At 32.4% G+C, this 23,376-nt stretch overlaps 1 protein-coding gene across 1 annotated transcript in view; it reads right to left on the reverse strand.

Moving 5' to 3' along the window:
- Positions 1–1,276: 1,276 nt before the first annotated feature.
- LOC111713762 (peroxisomal targeting signal 1 receptor) overlaps positions 1,277–23,376 on the reverse strand; it is a 23,981-nt gene continuing 1,881 nt past the window's right edge. The window contains exons 4-21 of the mRNA XM_023488708.1: positions 22,957–23,041; positions 21,077–21,130; positions 16,787–16,896; positions 16,484–16,552; positions 15,939–15,983; positions 14,780–14,845; positions 13,278–13,397; positions 10,021–10,122; positions 9,309–9,413; positions 9,191–9,231; positions 8,276–8,279; positions 8,080–8,109; positions 7,777–7,821; positions 6,628–6,689; positions 5,434–5,502; positions 3,426–3,534; positions 1,986–2,087; positions 1,277–1,364 (exon numbers count right to left, since the gene is read on the reverse strand). Of these exons, the coding sequence (XP_023344476.1) occupies positions 1,299–1,364; positions 1,986–2,087; positions 3,426–3,534; positions 5,434–5,502; positions 6,628–6,689; positions 7,777–7,821; positions 8,080–8,109; positions 8,276–8,279; positions 9,191–9,231; positions 9,309–9,413; positions 10,021–10,122; positions 13,278–13,397; positions 14,780–14,845; positions 15,939–15,983; positions 16,484–16,552; positions 16,787–16,896; positions 21,077–21,130; positions 22,957–23,041 (1,284 nt within the window). The 3' untranslated portion in view covers positions 1,277–1,298. The remainder of the gene's footprint in view (positions 1,365–1,985; positions 2,088–3,425; positions 3,535–5,433; positions 5,503–6,627; positions 6,690–7,776; positions 7,822–8,079; positions 8,110–8,275; positions 8,280–9,190; positions 9,232–9,308; positions 9,414–10,020; positions 10,123–13,277; positions 13,398–14,779; positions 14,846–15,938; positions 15,984–16,483; positions 16,553–16,786; positions 16,897–21,076; positions 21,131–22,956; positions 23,042–23,376) is intronic.

Consider the following 23,376-nt stretch of genomic DNA (forward strand, 5'->3'; position numbering starts at 1 on the left):
AGCCTATACCCCCTTTATTTTTTCGCGAATACTCCCTTTAAACTCATGTCTTGGCTGTGTTATTTATGTAAAATGTGATCGTTAAATGCATAATTTACAGAAACTTGGAGGATATTGTCCTCGTGTAATAACATATTTACTTCAGAAGATTGCAAATTTTTGACAAGTCATTGAAAATTTGATTTTTTCATGACATATCGTGGACAATCAGTTTTGTGTAGATTCTATTGTAATCTGTTAAAATATTTTTCAGTTAAAAAAAAACATTTACTTAGTAACGTTATTTATCTCTCTATTTATTTATTCACTAATTAAATTTGTTTAAATTTATTTATTTAAAAATAAAATTTACAATTGTATAGTTATGTAATTTTCAAATTTGATTCGAGGATTTGCAAACAGCATATCATTAAATCTGCTAAAACGATGAATGTGAATTATATTAATCATTTTATTAAACATTATGAAACATTAACCCTCCATTTAAAGAGATGGCCATGTACGATTCACAATGGTACCCTTAACACCTTTGTTTGATCAATAATGTGGAAGATATCGTCGTTTAATTCTGATAGTTCATACATTGTATTCGCAGTAGAAAATATCAGTTTTGTAGAAGAAACATCTGGATATCTTGTTCATTCTATATCAGACAAGGCTTTTATGGGTACTGTTGTGCATCGGGTTTGCTACTCTCTGTAAATATGTCAAGTACCCACTCGACATTTAGGGAAATGTTGTTGTTGAGCTCTATGTCGAAAATGTTGAAAGTGAAAAATGTTGTTGAGCTTTATTCTTGCTACTAGCTGCTTATGTTAAAAGTGATAAATGTTGTTGAGCTATATTCTTGCAAATAGCTGCTAATGTTGAAATTGGAAAATGTTGTTGAGCTTTACTCTTGCTACTAGCTGTTTATGTTAAAATGTTGTTGAGCTTTATTCTTGCTACTAGCTGCTTATGTTAAAAGTGATAAATGTTGTTGAGCTATATTCTTGCAAATAGCTGCTAATGTTGAAATTGGAAAATGTTGTTGAGCTTTACTCTTGCTACTAGCTGTTTATGTTAAAAGGGATAAATGTTGTTGAGCTATTTTCTTGCTACTAGCTGCTAATGTTGAAAGTGGAAAATGTTGTTGAGCTTTATTCTTGCTACTAGCTGCTTATGTTAAAATTGATAAATGTTGTTGAGCTATATTCTTGCAAATAGCTCCTAATGTTGAAATTGGAAAATGTTGTTGAGCTTTATTCTTGCTACTAGCTGCTAATGTTGAAAGTGTAAAATGTTCTTGTGCTTTATTCTTACTCCAAGCTGCTAATGTTGAACTCTGCTGACAATGCTGCGAGATCTTTCTTGTCAGTCAACTCCTAAAAGAAAAAAAGTTGGTCGATCCAGGACACATTGAACTAAAATTTTGGTTACAGAGGAATTGAGCCTTTGTCACAAACTCTGAATTTTTAGTCCCTTGATCTTTGCAACCCAATTTAGTCCCTTGATCTTTGTAACCCAATTTAGTCCCTTGATCTTTGCAACCCAATTTAGTCCCTTGATCTTTGCAACCCAATTTAGTCCCTTGATCTTTGCAACCCAATTTAGTCCCTTGATCTTTGCAACCCAATTTAGTCCCTTGATCTTTGCAACCCAATTTAGTCCCTTGATCTTTGCAACCCAATTTAGTCCCTTGATCTTTGCAACCCAATTTAGTCCCTTGATCTTTGCAACCCAATTTAGTCCCTTGATCTTTGCAACCCTATTTCGTGTAAAGCTTAGATAGTTCATAGTATGAATTCTGTAGGATCAAATAATCTTAATTTGAAATATCAAAGGTTTACACTCAGGTTGCGAAGATATTGGGATGAGAAAATTTGAGTTTGTGGGAAAGAATAAATTCCATCAATCTCCCCCAAAATAAAAAATAACTATTCTTTGCAGTTAGGTTATTGCTTGGTGGACTAAGGCGAGGTGTTGGACATTTCTAATCACAATACCTTTAGATCAGGTCGGTTTATGAAGCTGACCGCTAGTCGAAGAGAAGACCAGATTGTTTCAGACATGGTAGATTCTGAACCCCCTGGTCCTCGTCCAGTAGCCTAATTTTTATATTTCTTAAAGGGAGTGTTCGCGAAAAATTAAAGGGGGTATGGGCTTAAGGCGAAAAGTAATCGCTTTTGATCGCTAATAATCTTACTTCTATCTGTTACGATTATAAGGAGAAAATTGTTAAAAACGACAAATACTGAAGAACGTAGCGTCCATGCAAATTCACATAGTTGAAATATACCACTCAGATCGTAAAAACAATCAATTTAATTTCAAACATATCGTTGTGATACTACAACCCATAGTCATCAATATTTTTCGACGCGTTCGTATATAATCAATATTTCATAATATTTTTTATTCGTTTTGTATACAATGCACTTAAAACGCCAGATTTCTCGGCTCTCGGTGCTTTGAATGATTTCAAGTAGCAGAGACACCTAGCGGAAAAGTCGTTTTAAGTGAATTTGTATACAAAACAATTAACAAATATTATGAAAAATTAACTAAATACGAATGCGTTGAAAAATAATCGATGACTATTATTTGTTATTTCTGATTGATTTGTTTGGAATAAAATTGATTATTTTATGATCCACGTCATATATTTCAACTTTCTGAATTTGTATAGATGCTACGTTCTTCAATATAAGTCGTTTTTAACCATATTCTCCTTATAGACGCAACAGATAGAAGTAAGATTAGAAGCGATCAAAAGCGATTATTTTTCGCCGTAAGTCTATGCCCCTTTTCATTTTTTCGCGAACACTCCCTTTAATTATTATTTAACTTTTTTCATTTGGTTTGTTTTATTATTTTATATCTCACTTTTATGATAAATATATCATTATTATTATTATTATTATTATCATATTTATTATGAACCATCTTGGAACCCCAGCTTTGCCTGGCGTTCATCATTGTTCATCATTGTTCATCATTGTTCATCATTGTTCATCATTGTTCATCATTGTTTTATCATCGTTCATCATTGTTCATCATTGTTCATCATTGTTCATCATTGTGCATCATTGTTCATCATTGTTCATCATTGTTCATCATCGTTCATCATTGTTCATCATTGTTCATCATTGTTCATCATCGTTCATCATTGTTCATCATCGTTCATCATCGTTCATCATTGTTCATAATTGTTCATTATTGTTCATCATTGTTCATCATTGTTCATCATTGTTCATCATTTTTCATCATTGTTCATCATTGTTCATCATTGTTCATCATCGTTCATCATTTTTTATCATCGTCATCGTCATCGTCATTGTTAATGTTATTGTTCTTGTTATTATTATCATTATCATTATTATCATTATTATCATCATTACTATTATTATTATTATTATTATTATTATTTTCATTATAATCCTTACCTGGAAGTTAAGTGCAGTTAGGAAGTGTTCTGCTGCTTCTTTGTATGCTTTCAGGTTTATACAGGATATCCCAAGATTGTAACGACACCGGATGTATCCAGGACTATACCTTTAATCATTATTCATATTCAATACTTTCAATTCATTCATTCATTTTCTTTTATGTGATGATTTCGTCTGTATAATAAAGGTCTTAACTAACTATATATATAGTTTAATGTTATCAATAGCTGGCCAAGCGTAGGAACCAAATTGGCTGACATTTTTTTCAGAAAACCCGGACATGGATACTCAGACTCTGGGGGTGAAAATTAACATACACATTTGTCTTCAAGATTTCAAAAAAAAACACCAAGTTGATTTTAAAATTCCATGGGCAAAGCCGGGTACGTAAGCTAGTCGTATATTAAACTCCTAAACATCAAAATAATTCCTAAGTAAACCCGTTCATGCATCTAAGCATTAGTTAAACTCCTTTTCTCTATGATGTAATGAAACGTATATAATTTATGCCTACACAAAAGTTTACCATTAAAGATTCGACTGTAAAAAGAGGCGAAGAAGGGGGATAATTGGCGATGGAGGGAACCCCACCGACGTCATGAGCCTCCGCTATGCAGACCTGAGCCTCCCAGATTTGCTAGGCAGACAGAGCCTCCGCTATGCAGAAGGGAGCATGCGCAATACATCAAAATGTGCCTGTGTAGTACAGAATGTTTTTTAAACTTGTGTTTTAAGTTTAAATAAAAGATTTTTTTCAAAGTTTATGACACAGTGGTAGAGAGGTAAAACATTAAACTTTAAACATTTTTACATTAAAAAGAAAATATTTAGAGTAAACATTTGAATTTGATTGCATTTCATCTTTTGTAATCTTTGATTTAAGCAATGCCTTTTATGTAGTTGAATCTTATCATTTATTTAAATCTTTTTTGAAAAAAGGTATTGTTTAAATCAAAGATTACAACAAAACAAACTAAATTTACTCCAGAAATATTTCTCCAAATATCTTACTTTCTGCGTAAGAAATATTTAAAGTTTTAGTATAAATCTTATAAACCACTTTATGAGTCCATATATGTGTCTAATCATGACAATCAATAAATAACTCTAATCTTTAGTAAAATTCGTATGCCACTACGTCAAAAAAAAACTGTTAAAACTTTTCAGTACACATAAAAACCAAGATTTAAAAAAAGCTGTGCTAGAGGAGGCACGGTCTGCATATCGGAGGCTTGGTCTGCATAGTGGAGGCTCGGTCTGCCTTGCAAATCTAAGAATCTCGTGTCCATGCATAGCGGAGGCTCATGGCGCCCGGGGGTTCCCTCCCTCAGTGGGCTATTGTGGCTCAGCCCCATCTCTGAATCGCCCCAGACTGTAATATATTGGGGATATTTTCTATTATTAAATAAAAGGTGAAGGTAAATGGGATCTAATTTTGTCAAGATAATCTATTTTTAGTTTTGCAGCTTTTTACTTCTTTCGGGAAATGGATGAAAATAATGAATGAAAATTGTTGTATAGAAGTGCTGAAGTAAAAATCGCTCTTTAAGACATGAAATCACTCTTTATAAAAATCAAAATCATTTAAATGTTTGTAGCACTAACGTTAAGTAAAAAATATATATAAAGCTGAAAATTTCATACATACATATATCTTATATATTTCATACATACATATATCTTATATATTTCTTACATACATATATCTTATATATTTCATACATACATATATCTTATATATTTCATATAGATACATGATAAACTTAAACATTCCCTTGATCAAGCATTTAGTTGAATATTTAACATTAAAAGAAAACAAATTCAGAAAATGTTGTCCAAACAAAACCAAAAATTATTCTTTAAGATTAAGCCCCTTCTCAAAATTAACAAATTAAAGTATATATATCGAATGTATACCTAGGAACTGTATGATTAAAATATATGGAATGTATATTGTATACCTAAGAGCTATATGATGAAAGTAGATGGAATGTATATTGTATACCTTAGAGCTGTATGATATGCTGAAACCGCTTCCTCCGATCTATTCCCGTTAGCAAGAGTAGCTCCTAACCTAAAGAAAGGGATGGTGCATTCAACTCAATTTTGAATTTGGGATTTGTATAAACATCAAATAGAGATTTTTAACAATTTATTATTTTTGAGTATTTAATCTTATAAATTGGATACAGTTGATACAGTTGTGTTGTCTAACTCAAGAATGTCTGACTTAACAAGCTGATTGAAGGTTAATGCAGTGCTGACTAAGCTTCAATTCAAACTTAAAATATATTTTCTGAAATGGAGGTAAAATGAAGGGGGGAGGGAGGATGTATTCCTGTCCTATCTCGCTATCTCTTGATTTCTCCATTCGCCAACGGGAAAATTGATAATTGATGCTGTAGAGCTAAACATCGGAGTTCCTACCATTTTTAATGTTCAATTTTCTTTTTTCTTGTTTGTAGGTTTCTGCAATTTTTTTTGAGTTCTATGTCTTAATCCTGGTTACGCCTGGTGGTCTTAAAAGTGGAGCCCACAACATTTGTCCACTAAGAATTCAATTCCAAATGCTGTGGGCGACAAATAGGTAGGATTGAGGTGTAGGAGTTAGAAGGTTGGATTGGTCAGGAAGGGAGGGTATCGAGGGACTCCCATAGCATAGAAAATCCCTACTTTCCTCCAATCTTGTAGTGTTTCCCACTCTACGGAATTTAAGGGGTTGCACCGCATTACAAAATGGTGAGTTGTTGGCTTTGTTGCTCCAGGATGTGGTATTTTTGACAGTACTTCAGTCTTCATGGTCGGCCTGAATCACAGCCAGTAGAGTAAACCCACCTCTCAGGATTCTTCTTTCTAGGTTTCTATTTTTCTTGATTTTAGCGAGCTATTTTCTTTCTTTATTTTTGAGGTGTGGTGACGCCATGTTTAATTTGCACAGAGCTCGACTGTCTGAGCTACTTAGAGCTAATTAGAGCAGAGTACTTCTTTCTATGTCCTAACCTTTCCATTGCTAGCTGACAACTAAACATCAAAGAGAATATTAACGTTATCTACAATATCACTAATATATCACGAAAAAATATTACAAAGACCAAAAGTAAAAAAAAAATCTCGACAATTGACGAATATACATTGTGAATCGTCAACATCACGATATAAACATAAAACTCTTTTTCTTATTTACATAAACCATGGTTACCTATTCCAAAGCAGAGAATCATCAGGGTTGGAGATTAAAGCTGCTTTAAAACAATCCACAGCCTAAAAAATCATAAATGGTTTTTTATACAAATCTTTAATCTCCTACACGGTTAATCCTTAAATGTCAATTTTGTCACTTTTTTCCCTGTGAGAAAGAAATTAAGTCTTTGCCGTAAACACAAATTTTCTGCACTCTATATTTTTGCAACCCGGTGTTAAAAAATAAAAAGCTCTTTGCTTCATATATATATATATATATATATATATATAAATATTTCAGTTTTTAACTTCGCATTTTTATTAAAAAAAGAATTATGCTAAACATTTAATAAAAATGTGTAGTTAAAAACTGAAATATAAATCTCCGCTGGTATATACGGTGTTGAGAACTCTGCAGTCCTATACTTCTACAAAACTATATATACAGGGTGTCCCAAAAAACATGGGAATTCAGTGACGAATTCGATATCGTCTTTGTTATGAATTAGCATTGTAATACCTAATTTCAAAAGCCATAATGGTATTATGTCTGCTAGAGTTTATTTAATGAAAAGGGTAAAAGACTGCAAAGATGTGTCTATAATGTTTCCGCAATATGAACAGTGAATACGGACAAGTCTACTCTGTTTGTATACTGTAATTTTCTTGTTTTACTAAGTACAACCGGTTGCAGTCAAAACATAAACAAACAAAATGTAAACATAGCAGACGAAACTCTTACAGATTACAGCTTTCTCAGTAGGTATCACTATACTAAATCAAAGAATTATTTGAACAGACGATATCGAATTCGACACTGAATTCCCATGTTTTTTTGGGACACCCTGTATATAAACATATTTGTTATCTATAGCTGGCCAAACGGCTGGATAAATTTGCTGACATTTTTTTAGGAAACCCATGCGTACTCTCAACTCTGACGGTTACATAGGCTAAAAAAATTCTATTTTATTTTTTTTAATTCGGGAAACGCCGGGACTAGTAAATAATAAACTAAGCGTGAAAATTATACAGTGTACAAAGTACAATGTACATACACTGTACTACTGTACATGTAAAAAGTTGTGTTCTATTCTATGCATTTGTAAAAGAATGAGATAGGAAGATGGATTGTGACAGATAGAGGGGATTTATATCTAAATCCTACCTTATCGTAATCCCCTGAGAGGTTAAAAAGTATTCCTAATCCCGCCTGAAATATGGGATTAAAGATAGAAAGATAGATTCTCCGGAGAAAAGAAATCTAATCATACTGAAGAGGTAAAACAGAAAATATTCCTTTAAGAAAATAATATACAGGGGGTCTTTAAAACAAATTTCATTGAAACAATACATTGACTTTTGCAAAATTTAATTGCTGCACTACTTAAGTCTATACCCCGGCCATTGTACACTCACAAATTAAGTTCTTTTTAATATTTTTTAACAAAAAATTAAAATAACTTTAAACCTGTATATTTGGGTCTAAGTTCGAACCCTCCTACAGTCTGGCAGCCTTCATAATGTTATGAATAAAAAATTAATAATGTATCATTTGAAAATATGCTTTTTAAGGTCACTAAAATGACATAGATTAAGATGACCCCCATTTATTATAGAGCGGCATGTATTTCGACGAAAAAATCAAGTTTTTAATTCTTTTTAACCTTGCTTAACATAAAAACTAGATTATGACATTTTATGGAGGGTGGAGGGCATTGGCAATAGTTCTCCCCCCCCCAAAAAAAAATAAAGTTTTGAGATAGATGAGCTTGGTTACGTGGTACCCTCAACGATACCAATGCACAATACACATCACACAATCCCTTGACAAGTACTGTATACGTTATTCTAGTGACCAAACATTTATAGAGTGACAGGGTCCGACTCACAACGATACCCTTTAAACATCATTTTTCGATCGTCGACTACGGAGAAATACTTTAAATATAGCAATGCATTTATGTAACATTACAATTTGAGGGGATAAATAAGTAAAGCTCAATTTTAAGTTTGAAAAATAAGGATTAGCCTTTCAATCTTTACTTTGTGGCGTTTAGTGGGAAAAAATGATATGCTTTAACTAAAATAATTAGGCCTGAGCCCAAAACTTAAGACAGGGTATCGTTCTGAGAACCAATTTTAAAACCTGGGTTTCACGAATGGGGTCGAGCAGTTTTACGAATATCAATATTTTTTTATATGAAACATTATTTTATTCAGTAATTGTTTATATTCTCAATTTTTTTCGAATCTCTTCAATCAAAATCTACTTAAATGTTAAGACCCTAAAAAGGAAACTTTGGAGTTTTGTCCAACAATACTCTTTTAAATTTCGGGCTCCGGTGGGTGGGGTTTGAATGTAGATACATTTGACCGATTCGTTAGACATTTTCTAGCTAAGATTTAACCTAGTTATGTTGAGAAATCGCAGCTAAATCATAGCTAGAGAATGTTCAACGAATCGGATAATTGTATGTTATATCCAGGGGTTAAAATGAATATGGACACTGCGTAATTATTTAGCAATTTGTTCAATAACAAACAAATTTCAAAAATTAAAAATAAAATTTTGTTCAAACATTTCCTGAACATACCAGTCCGTTGTCTGTTGATGTAAGTCCTAAAATAGTTTAAAATAAATATTGTTAACAATGATGGAATAAACACATTTTTTAGAAATTTATTTTGAGGTTTTACCTGAGACATGAAAGAGCTGTTAAATGAAATTTTGTCGATTGGATTTACCACTAGATGGCCGTAATCTTCATGGTTTTGTAACCACATAGTTAGAGCCTGACATGCCTAAATTAATTTATATAACGATATTTGTTTAATTAGTTAAAAACTAATTTGGTGGTAATCTTCTTTATACTGTAACAAATGGCATGCCTAAATTATTTTATATAAAGATATTTGTTTAATTAGTTAAAAATTAATTTGGTGGTAATCTTCACTATTCTGTAACGAATGGCATGCCTAAATTAGTTTATATAAGATATTTTTCTGATTTAGTTAAAAACTAAATTTGGTTGTAATCTTCACTATTCTGTAACGAATGACATGCCTAAATTAATTTCTAAAAGATATAAAAATTATTATGATGGTGCACAATTTACTCTATATAATATCAAAATATTTAGATGTGGAAAGAACCCAAATAGCATGTTATGTTTAATATAATAATTGCAGCATCCTGTTCAGAACGTTTTTCATTTCAAAGCTAGTTGGTTAACAGTGTCCAGTACACCTAACGAATTAAAAAATTCTGGAATAAAAACATGAAAATTCGCAAAACTTTTCAATGTTAATGTTTTTAAATCTAAGAACAGAAAGGCAACTAATTTTTTATAAATAACGTTGAATTGTATTTTCAATGTTTCCAATCAATCAATCAATCAATCACGCATACCTGAGCTTGGTAGGATTCGTTTGTAAGACTAACCGCAAGGCTCATCAGTGCAGTTCGCTCCGTAGGGTCAAGAGACAAACATTTTCGCAGCGCAGAAATTGCCTAAATCAAAACAGTTATTTTAAAATTTACTTTTTATCTTATTTGATACAAAACTTCGCAAAGATGTAGTCTATCCCAAATATTTGCAAGTAATGTTTGCCAAAATCTGGTGCAAAATACTTGAACTATAAAATGACTTGACAAAGTTTGTGAATTTGCAAAGATTAACCTGAATTATGTTTCAAATATTCCAAAACTTTATTCAACATTAAACACTGTCAACTTTAAAAGGAGAGCAAACAAAATACCTATCAGGAAGTAGGAAACATGAAACAAATAGCTATCAGGAAGTAGGAAACAGGAAACAAAACACCTATAATGAAACAGGAAACAAGAAACAAAACACATAACAGAAAGCAGGAAACAGGAAACAAAACACCTATCAGGAAACAGGAAACAAAATGCCTATCAGTAAGCAGGAAACCTGAAACAAATAGCTATCAGGAGGCAGGAAACATGAAACAAAACAGCTATCAGGTAGCAGGAAACAGGAAACAAAACACCTATAAGGAAGTAGGAAACAGGAAACAAAACACCTATTTGGAAGCAGGAAACAGGAAACAAGACACCTATCAGAAAGAAGGAAACAGGAAACAAAACACCTATCAGGAAGCAGGAAACAGAAAACAAAACACCTATCAGGAAGCAGGAAACAGGAAACAAGATATCTACCAGGAAGTAGGAAACAGGCAACAAAACACCTATTAGGAAGCAGGAAACAGGAAACAAGAAACCTATCAGAAAGAAGGAAACAGGAAACAAAACACCTATCAGGAAGCAGAAAACTGGAAACAAAATATCTACCAGGAAGCAGGAAACAGGAAACAAAACACATATCAGGAGAAAGGAAGCAGGAAACAAAACACCTATCAGGAAACAGTAAGTAGGAAACATAACACCTATCAGGAAGGAGGAAACAGGAAACAAAACACATATCAGGAGGCAGGAAGCAGGAATCATAAAACAAAACACCTATCATGAAGCAGGAAGCAGGAAACAATACACCTATTAGGAAGCAGGAAACAGTACAATATTTTGTGCCCCCCCCCCTAAAAAAAACCTTTTTTTGAAAAAAATATTGATACCTTTTTTTACTAGTAAACTATTCGATCATATACACACTGCCATTTAATAATTATTTATGTAATTAATTTTCTTACATAAATAATTTATAATACATAATAATTTTCTTAATACTGTGGTGTAAGTTTCAATGGGTGAAAAATAGAGATGGAAGCGTTTATTAAAAAATATCTTCTGTTTCATAGAAACGATACATATTGTATGATTTAATTAATGATATCAAAGATATATTTACACTGAAGGCAGTATTTATTTTAGCTTTTTAATGAAACTTTTTTATTTAAGGGCAAAAGTGAGATCTTTAAGTATTTTTATATGGGTGACCCCCCCCCCCCTCTAGATTCGAAATGAATTTTAAAAACAATAGGTGGCAACAGAAAAAAATTTTAAGTGGCCAAATAGTCTCGAAAAGTAATAGGGTCCTGGATTTTATAATTCATATATCTTAGCAACTCAATGTCGTTAGATATTCTAAACTATGAGCTTTGTTGGATAAAATAAGTTTTAAATATTAAAGGTTTACACAATCAGGTTGCAAAGATATAGGGATTAGAATATTTGATTGTTGGGCAGAGACTCAACTCCTTAGAAAGCAAACTATTAACAGTTCTTATGTTTTTACTTTAGATCGTTTTTAAACAAATCCCAACCCTACTCTCTAGCACTAGAATTATATCATTTTCTTCTCAATATATTTCGCCAAAAACTTTGGCATCATCAGGAGTTAGTCCTATAATATAACAGATATAAGCAAAAAATAAAAATAAAAAATACAAACACAGCAACTATAATAAATACAGAAGAGAACAAAAATAAAAATCTTTTTTATGTAAAATGGAATTTTTCAAAATGAATATTGTCAGAACACATAAAACTTAAAAGAAAAATTAGAAAACCGTACCTTACTCTTTTGAAGAGTATTGAATGACTGGGAAAGGATTGACTAGTTTATGGGCGTATGCAGTGGGGGAAGGGGGGGGGGGAGTGTTGAAGGGGTTAGAATTCGTCGACAAAACGGTCAAATACATGAATTCAATCAACACTATAAGGTACTGTTGGTAATACATATACATACAGTTTAAAACAAACAAAATTTATTTTTTAAAAAAAGATTGCAATTAGCATTATGTTTTCTTGTTCAGTCCTGACCTCACTGAGTCAAATTTCTGGATGTAGTATGACTCCCTGACCTTCCTGACCATGCTATCCCTGGACCTGATCTTCTCTATGGGAATGAAGGATAAATCTGCATATGAGTGGCCAGGGGCACGAAAGTGTACACCTACAGGGGCCTGGGTATTTTCTTGTCCTAGCTGTGTAATGGTGCCTCTGTGACCCCTCAGCCTTTCTTTAGCCTCCTTCCCTGTCTCTCCTATATATTGAGGATGGGAAGGACAAACTCGGCCTCCTCTCCTACATGTAATCATGATTATAATATTTGAGGAGGAGCAGGTCAGCTTATCCTTAATCCTCATCTTTTCTCCAGTAGCCGAGATTATCACCTCTTCAACAGAATTCTTTCCCATCTGTTCACATACAGGGCAGCGAGATTTATTACAGGGTTTAAACCCAACCTTATCTCTTTTTTCCCTTGTGAATCCCTGTCTACTTGGAAGTTTAGACTTAACCAAGAGATCCTTCAAATTCTCCACTCTCTGGTAGCATACCATAGGAGGAGAGGGGTAGATTTTCTTCATTACTGGATCTTCTATTAGAGTCTTCCAGGATGATCTTAGAGTTTCAGAGAACCTAGGCAGTCTAGGGTCATATTTGACAATAAACCTGGTTCTATCATTCTCTACCCTGCTACTCACAACCTTCTTCAGTGCCTGCTCTCTTTTTATCTTCCTCACATCCATGAAGGAAGATTTAATGGATCTTCTCCTGTATCCTCTCTCAACCAAATCTTCTTCCAGTTCTTCTAGTCTTTTCTCTAATAACTCTTCACTCCAGCAGATTCTGAGTGCTCTGTATCCTAGTGAGAACGGTATATTCTTAGTTATATGGTTAGGATGACAGCTGGAAGGAAGAAGATAGTTATTCTTCTTGTTTTCCTTCTTGTATGTTTTTACCTGTGGATCCTGTTCATTCTGAGCTTGAGCTTGTCCTAGGAGCAGCCAAGCCTCTCTGTTGTCAGCATCTTGACGAACAGCAGCTTCAAATAGCAGAACAGCACTGGGCAGGTCCCCTTCCTAGGCACACAGAAGCTCGGACACTAGTTTTTGTTTACTTTCATCTTTTGATCTGGCAAAATTCCTGGTTTTAAACATCTGGTGCAAGATTTTCAATTAAAAAATTACATTTTGACAATACCACCATTCTTTAAGGTTGACCATAATTCTTACGCTTTTCATTTTTTTATTCCATTTAAAAAAAACCCTCCCCTAATTTCCTTACTTTTTTATAAGTTTCTAGAAAGTTTTTTGTTACATTATCTTTATTTTTAATTTGTAATAATTTTGGTCATTTTCTGAAGGACTGAAGAGGATATAAAATATATAGAAATTAATTTCCAAACCCGAGTTTTTCTACCTGTGAGAGTGAAACCTTTTTTTGCCAGTTTGGACAATTTACATTTAAAAATTACATTATTTGGCGAATAATCAGTTTCTTTAGTGATGATTTAAAAAAAAAATACTAGCATATAAAATACATTCGTCTATTATAAAGGTAGGGGTACCTAAAAGTGGGTTTCATTGAGACATAAATTTTTTTACTTCTTTTAAACTTAACTGAACAATCTTCCAGAAACTCTAATTTTCTTTGCATATTCATTTCAAACTATGAATTTCGCTAGGTCTTCAATAAGTCTAAGTTTGAATTATAAAAAGTTTACACCATCAGGACATGGGACTCACCATCAGGACATGGGACTCACCATCAGGACATGGGACTCAACATCAGGACATGGGACTTGAAATTTGTGTTTTCTAGTTCACGGAAAATGTCAAATCCTTGCACCAGCAAAAATTATACAGTAGCAAATTAGAAGCAACATTTAAAAAAGAAAAAAATTGAAGAATTTAAAACTCATTTAATAATATATTCAGAAAAACATGCGCCATGAACTGCCGGATACCTGGATACCTGGATACCTGGATACCTGGATACCTGGATACCTGAATACATGGATACCTGGATACCTGGATACCTGAATACCTGGATACCTGGATACCTGGATACCTGAATACATGGATACCTGGATACCTGGATACCTGGATACCTGGATACCGTCTCAATGTCAAAAATTAAGGCAAAATAACTGCTCTTTTTAAAATATCTTTAAAAAATCACCTTTACTTTAAATTTATTCAATTTTCTACGGGATTTGTTTCAAGACAGATATTTTTTTCTTGCTTACATTTGATTGATAAATGAGTTAAAAAATTAAAGAAAAAAATGCAAAACTCTTTTATTTAACTGTATGAAAGAAAACTTTAGAACTTGTGGAAAAGGTGGATTTAAACATTTGTATCAAAAAAGTGTCCCATAGTTTGAGAGGAGAGTAAACAGTTTCATATTTAGTGGAACTCCCTGGGGGTTGAGTAAAACATGATGTTTAATCTGAACCAACCTTTAATTTCTGTTTTCCTTCCTCTAAATGATTAATATTTGAATTCTCTGCTGCTGAGTTCTCTTCCTGTGATATTTATTTAGTAATAATTGTTTAATAAATAATGATAAAAAGCACGAAACCATTGAATCGGCAAAATATTTCAATAGAATTTACTTTCTATGTGAAATATAAATAAATTAATGGTTTTAAAAATTTATGGTTTGCATAAAGAGAAGTTTTTTTTTACTTTAAATCTCTATTTTGAAATGTTGAGGACAGATCGTTTCAGAATTAGACCTTGGATCAACTTTAAGGTAAGGAAAACATAAACAAAAATATAACAAGCAGTTTTTTACTCAAACCTACCCACCAAACAAGAATCGAGTTATACCTACCCAGTAAACACAAGTCGAGTTATACCTACCCAGTAAACACAAGTCGAGTTATACCTACCCAACAAACACGAGTCGAGTTATACCAACCTTAAATTAAACCTACCCAGCAAACAAGAGTCGAGATAAAACCACTAAGTAAACAAGAGTTGAGTTATACCTACCCAGCAAACAAGAGTCTAGTTATACCTACCCAGCAAACATGAGTCGAGTTAAACCTACCCAGTAAACAAAAGTTGAGTTAAACCTACTCAGCAACCAAGAGTAGAGTTAAACCTACCCACCAAACAAGAGTCGAGTTAAACCTACCCACCAAACAAGAGTCGATATAAACCCACTGAGCAAACAAGAATCGAGTTATACCTACCTTGAATTAAACCTACCCAGAAAACACCAGTCGAGTTAAACCTACTCAGCAACTAAGAGTAGAGTTATACCTACCCAGCAAACAAAAGTTGAGTTAAACCTACTCAGCAACCAAGAGTAGAGTTAAACCTACCCAGCAAACAAAATTCAAGTTAATCTGAAAAAGCTAGAGTTTTGACCACAGGAAATCACCTTCTTGCAAGAACACGCAACCACAGAAGAGACCCCAATCAAAAATTTTATTCCCTTTTTTTAATCTATAAAATCTCTGTTTGGTAAAATAAAATTGAACAGAACCTGTTTGTCTGTTAACATCACATTTAGATAAAGAAAACAAAAACAGAAATAACAAGAATCTCCTTATAAATGTAATGGAATTTAGCTGACGGGGGATTTAAGGTTTAGAAGTTAAACATCACCTGAAACTGGTACTCCGAGAAGGGTTCATAGGCCGCAGAATAGTCCTAGAAACAACAATTCATTTCAATAAAGAAAGAGAAAAGACCAGAAAAGAAAAAAAATGAATCTGTTCATAAATCTGTTCTGATATTATAATCCCTATACTTTAGCAACCTTATCAAATAATCAAATAATCTAAGTTTGTAATAACAAAAGTTTACACAATCAGGTTGCAAAGATATAGGGATTTGAAAGAAACCAAGGAAGGGTAAAAACGAAGATAGATGATAAGAAAGAAACCAACATTGAAATAATGAAATAACTTATATCTTACAGACAGTAGGAATCATTGGGTTCAAGAAAAATGGAGAGAACCAAACAAAAAAGTAAAACAAAAAGTTTGACAGACAAAAAAGTAAAACAAAACGTATGACACACAAAAAAGCCAAACATAAACCTTCAATGCAAAAACAAGACAGAAAAAAGAGAATAAACAAAAACAAAAAAGTATTTAGAAAAAAAATAAACAAAAGACAAAAAAATCCGAAATAAGATTTAATAATACCTGTATCCAGGGATGATTATCATCACCCGCCATTTCTCTCCACTCATCTTCAAGATTCTTCCAGAAATCCTGAATTTTCATATTTTGTCTCTTAATTATTTCTCGTCTATTAGAAATAAAAAAATGTGCAAAAAATTGTTATTCCAATCCTTCTTTTTTTTTGATGATTGTTTAACATTTTTTCTGACTTTAAACCTTTCTGTATGCCTCTGTATTAGACTATATGTTTGTCTGTGAATCTGTCTATACCTGTCTTTATACCTCTGTATTAGACTGTATGTTTGTCTATACATCTGTCTATACCTGTCTATATGCCTCTGTATTTGACTGTATGTTTGTTTGTAGGTCTGTCTGTGCTGTATTTAGGAACTCCTGAGCCCACTCTTCTGCCCCAGAACCAGGACTCCTTTCTTCTAGAAAATACTGAGTGTCCCAAAAAAATACTCTAATATGGACTGAAAGATTAATTTAAAGTAACCCTCCATGCACAGCTAGCAATGACCGAATCACACATTGGTCTCCTTTAAACTTTATTTGATCAATACTGTGAAAAATATTGTCAATTTCTAGGTTCAAAAGGGTTTATTTCTGATAATCCTTTAAACGTTTTCCTGCAGAATAATTGCACAGTTTACTTTTATAGAAAAATTTCAATTGAAAAATTAAGTGAAAAATTAAGAAAGTTTCTTAACTCAAAGCTTTTAAGGGTTCCGTTGTGAATGAGGCATTCTCATTTTTGTATGAACTAGGTGGAGGCCCATGGTGTCCGGGGTTTCCCACCCTCCCCTGACATTGAGGCATCTGTTCGCTAGTCCCACAGTCTGAGTGGTTAAAGATTCTGGGCAGGAGAGTCATTGACATGAGGCTGAAGGGTAAACCATTTAACCGGTTTGAACAAGGCCACAAAGGAATGGTGCTCCTTGATCATGGATTATATCTTATATGATACTGTACTGCTCTACTTGGATTTAAACCTGGGACTATCAGAGCCCCTCCAGTGTAGTCAGACCTACCATCCAAGTCTACATCCAAGCCTGAGTAGTCCTGAGCCCGCGATTTAAAAGCTTCGGCTCGAGCCGTAATTCCTTAAACCCGACTTTAAGACCCAATCTTAGACCCAACTCTGACGACAGCTTGTGTCACGTGATTGACAGTTGTGAGATCTTAGGCTCGACTTAAGGAGTTAGGCCCAATGCAAATAAAACCGACCTTGGTTGGTTTTAGTGAAGAAGAAGGCTCAATGTTGGGACTTATTCTCATCAAAACCCGGAATGCACCAATTCCTACAATGAAAATCCGCCAAATACAAGATTAAACCGGTTTTATGAACTAAATTCTGTTTAAAAATAGATGCAACTTAAATTCGAAAACCCGAGCCGTAAATAAGGCTCAACAACAGCTTAGACCCGAGTCGTATTTTCTTGAATTTTTTAAATCGCCGGCTCAGGGTGATTTCACATCTTCCAGGACTGCTGACATTATTCCAATTGCCCAGGACCTGAAGATATCCTAAGGGTTTTGCCACAGTCCTGTGCTTGATGGGCATTGGCCCAATATCAGTAAACCCTATATTGACTAAGAGGTGGATTTCGGGACCTGCAAGATAAATTCAGCAACCAAGGCCTAAATCCAGCTCTTTAATTGTGGCTTTAGACACAACCATGTCCTTGACAACATAGAAGATTGAAGGAACGGCACATCACTCCCACAGTCTCTGGGTAGTTGAGGATCTGTTTCTGGGTACAGCTAATAGTAGTATGAGTGTAGGCTCCAGTTGTTGATATCATCCTAGCCTCTCAGGCCTTAACCAGGTTCCAACTCTTGACACTGAGGTCCACCCCTAAATACTTTGCTCTCAAAGACGTTTCAGGCTGAGCTTGTCCCCTTAGACAACCCAGCAGGCGCCTGTAAAGTCTGAGAATAATTTTACTGTTTTCTCCACCACAAGCTTCATCCTTATATCTGTGCAGAACTAATGTACAGTTCTCATGAGTCTGTTTATCCCACAGATCCTAGTCAGTGAAATCAACACCAGATCATCTGCAAACAGCAGAGCTGATACAATGACCCCCGTGAAATTAACTCCCTCCTACATGGCATGAAGAACTATCCTCAAGCCAGAGAGATACAGAACAAAAAGAAGAGGAGAAAGAAGTTTTTCTTTACTTCTTTACATCCACTCATTCTTGTTCAATAGTAGTAACCAATTTCTTAACTTTCTCACCTAGTTTATTATGAGTTGCTTCTCTCATTCACTTTTAGATTGATGTTTGAGTACTGGCACTGTCAACCCATTCAATAGATTTATTTGTGAAGCAAAAGTACCCCTTGCAAGTGCACTTATCCAATCAAACACTTACTCACTTACTCACTTGATCACTAAAACACTCTGACCTTTAAACACATTATCAACCTAAACACTTACACACTTAACCACTTAAAACATTTACCCACTAAAGTGGTTTAACTTTTAATACTTAAATACTTAAATACTTAAACACTTAAACACTTGAAATTTAACCACTGAACCCCTTACCCACTAAAACATTTAATCATTCAAACACTTAAACAATTAAACCCTTAAACACTTAAACACTTTAACACTTAACCACTTAACCACTTAGCAACAATTGAACACTTACACCATTAAACACTTAAACACTTACTCACTCTGACACTTTAAGCCTTCAACATTTTTACACTTTAACACTTCATCCCTGAAACACTTAATCATTTAACCACTTAACCAATTAAACGCTGTAACACTAAACCATGATCAACATTTAGAGAAGAAAAGAATTTCTTAGTCTTAGTTCCGTGCATCATATTATGTGATCTCAAAAAAGGAACATTCTTTTGAAAGATTTAAAATGAAATGATCATTAACAGAGTCCTAAGGAATTTAATAAATTTAAAATGAAATGATCATTAACAGAGTCCTAAGGAATTTAATAAATTTAAAATTGTTTAGAAGGGAAATTGCAGTATTTGATGTTAAAATCTTCAAAAGAGCGATACTGGATATAAAAGCTAGAGCTCAGAAATGCATTGTAACAATGGAACAATGGAGGACATTTTGAATAAAAATATAATAAAAGTAACACAAATTTTTATCAGTATTTTGATTAAATTCATTGTGTCTATTTGCATTTGTTGTTTTAAAAAATATTCATAAATTCGAAGATAAGTTTTCCTTTAAATTTTCATATTATCTTGATATTAATTTTCAACCAAGCAAAAAAGGCAAACTTCAAACTATCATTTCTTTCTCAATACTTTTACTACAAACGTAACTTATGATTGATTTCCACTCATCATTAATTTTGATAAGTTTTCCTTTAAATTTTCATATTATCTTGATATTAATTTTCAACCAAGCAAAAAAGGCAAACTTCAAACTATCATTTCTTTCTCAATACTTTTACTACAAACGTAACTTATGATTGATTTCCACTCATCATTAATTATAGGCACATTTTTGAATTGTTTAAAATTATAAAAATTGAACCATTATTGGAGCTGTAGTACCTTAAAGACTGTTCTCGGGACAATCTGTAAATGTCAAAAGTTACAATTCGATTAAACATAATATACTTTTTGACATAAAGAAGGTTCTTATTAGTTAAATCTAACATTCTTTCTATATACAAAATCTCTATTTGGTGTTTTTTGTATGTCCGATTATAAATTACAAACACCCTGACCGATATGTCCTAAATTTAGATTGGAGAACTTGGTATAAACACGAAAATGTTCTTAGTTAAGTTCAAAATTATAAATTAAATGAGTTGATTTTATAGAGAAATTTTGGTCACCAATCAAAGCTTGGGTTTCAAGCAGAACTTGGGTTCCAAGCAGAGCTTGGGTTCCAAGCAGAGTTTGGGTTCCAAGCAGAGCTTGGGTTCCAAGCAGAGCTTGGGTTCCAAGCAGAGCTTGAGTTCCAAGCAGAACTTGGGTTCCAAGCAGAGCTTGAGTTCCAAGCAGAACTTGGGTTCCAAGCAGAGCTTGAGTTCCAAGCAGAGCTTGGGTTCCAAGCAGAGCTTGAGTTCCAAGCAGAGCTTGGGTTCCAAGCAGAGCTTGGGTTCCAAGCAGAGCTTGAGTTCCAAGCAGAGCTTGGGTTCCAAGCAGAGCTTGAGTTCCAAGCAGAGCTTGAGTTCCAAGCAGAGCTTGAGTTCCAAGCAGAGTTTGGGTTCCAAGCAGAGCTTGGGTTCTAAGCTAATATTAAATATTTCAAGAAGAACTTTATTGTTACCACTTGGAATATACAATGAACTACAATATTTTCGGTTCTATATAAATTGCGCTGCAGTTTCTAGGAGGAATATAAAAAACTCGGCCTTAGCATTGACATTATTTCCATTCCTATCCAGAGTTTGTAGTACACTTGTTATGTAAAAACCTCATTAATATTCGTTCTATTTTCAGGTTTATTTAAGATGATTTAGAATTCTTTGAATTCTGAGAACCATGACTAATGATGAAAATAAGTTTTCAAAAATATTTTTAAGAATTAGATTTTATATTAACCCAGCTTTTGAAAAGATAATCTAAAACAAAAATATTTCTCAAATATCTAAAGAATTTTGTTTTTACCTGAAATTCTAGAACTGTCTAAGGAGGCAACGAATTGCTCGTACTCAGCAGCATCTGAATATTTTTATAATGTTTATTTATGTAATGTTTATTTATGTAATGTTTATTAATGTAATGTTAATTTATGTAATTTTATTCATGAAATGTTTATTTATGTAATGTTTTTTATGTAATGATTATAATGTTTATTTATGTAAGGTATATTCATGTAATGTTTATTTATGTAGTGTTTATTCATGTAATGTTTATTCATGTAATGTTTATTTATGTAGTGTTTATTCATGTAGTGTTTATTTATGTAATGTTTATTTATGTAGTGTTTATTCATGTAATGTTTATTTATGTAGTGTTTATTCATGTAATGTTTATTCATGTAATGTTTATTTATGCAAAGTTTATTAATGTAATGTTAATTTATGTAATTTTATTCATGAAATGTTTATTTATGTAATGTTTTTTATGTAATGATTATAATGTTTATTTATGTAAGGTATATTCATGTAATGTTTATTTATGTAGTGTTTATTTATGTATTGTTTATTCATGTAATATTAATTTATGTAATGTTTATTCATGTAATGTTTATTCATCATGTAATGTTTATTTATGTAGTGTTTATTCATGTAATGTTTATTCATGTAATGTTTATTCATGTAGTGTTTATTCATGTAATGTTTATATATGTAATTTTTATTCATGAAATGTTTATTTTTATGTAATGTTTATGATGCTTATTCATGTAATGTTTATTTCTAATATATATTGATATCTAGTCTAGTCTGAGGATCTACATATATTCATAAATGTTCCTGGATGTATTTAAAGAAATATTCATTCATAAAATTTTTCTTTTCTCAACTGCAACTGACCTTTTTTTAACACTAAAACAAAAGAAAGATATGCTTAGATATAAATATTAAAAGGAAAAAATAAGCTGAAAGCTTGAACAGGTAAAAATGGAAAATGGGTAAAACCACGATTATGAATTAAAACTTAAAAGTTAGAATAGGTTAAAGTTTAAAATACCTAATTAGGTGAAGAACTGTTTAATGTAAAACAAGGAACGTTTTATTTAAACTTTTCTCAACTAAAAGAGGGGATCAAGTTTAGAAAAGGAATTAATAATTAGGTTGAAAAATCAGACTATGGAATAATCATTGGAAGAATCAGACTACATTTATAAAATAAAATTTCGATGATATTATGATATTATTCAAAAAGTTTGAAACTTTGTTTAAAATAGAGTTCAAAAAACTAAATTTTGTCTCAATACTTTTGCATTAAATGGATTAAGCTTTAAATCAGTAAAAACATCTCCATACTGAAAAAGTTAAAAGGAGGAGGCTGGTACAACTTTGAGACCTTGTATCTCTTCCAGTTTAGAATTTACGCACAAGTTTGAGAATAGATAGAATTATAAAGTTATAATGAAACATATTTTAGATTGCAAATTAGTTTAGTTTGACATTTCTTAGGACTAACTCAAATTAAACTTAATCTAAAAATAAAAAATAATTCATTTTTATCTGAATATCCAGAATAATCCAGAATACCAAACTACGCGTGATATTTGAAATATTGACACCCTAGAATGAACGATTTTGGTAATTTATAAATTTGTTCAAACACACGTTTCATAAGAATTTTGAGAAAAAAAATTAAGAAAGTAATAGAGGCAGATATAATAGAGGCATCTATTTTCCATAATATGTTTTTTTAAAAGTAAATCAATCATTGTTTGTTTTTGGCATAATCCGATTCTGACACTGAAACAACTTATAATATTTGTAAAAATGGATCAGATATAGTTTCTTTGAGCACAATTAAATTGATTATTTGATGGCTGCACAAGAAAATTATTAAACTTGTATCACTATCACCTATTCCCTGATTTAGCATCAAGTTGTCTTTAGGTTCCACAACAGGGATACTTGATAAATAATCTTCAGCCCATCCTCCATACTCCTGGATTATCATTATTATTATTATTATAATGTTTATTAATGTAATGTTAATTTATGTAATTTTATTTATGAAATGTTTATTTATGTAATGTTTATTCATGTAATGTTTATTCATGTAATGTTTATTCATGTAGTGTTTATTTATGTAATGTTTATTTATGTAGTGTTTATTCATGTAGTGTTCATTTATGTAATGTTTATTTATGTAGTGTTTATTCATTTAATGTTTATTTATGTAATGTTAATTTATGTAATTTTATTTATGAAATGTTTATTTATGTAATGTTTATTCATGTAATGTTTATTCATGTAATGTTTATTCATGTAGTGTTTATT

Source organism: Eurytemora carolleeae, unplaced genomic scaffold (assembly GCF_000591075.1).
Source record: "Eurytemora carolleeae unplaced genomic scaffold, Eaff_2.0 scaffold1470, whole genome shotgun sequence".
NCBI lineage: Eukaryota > Metazoa > Arthropoda > Copepoda > Calanoida > Temoridae > Eurytemora > Eurytemora carolleeae.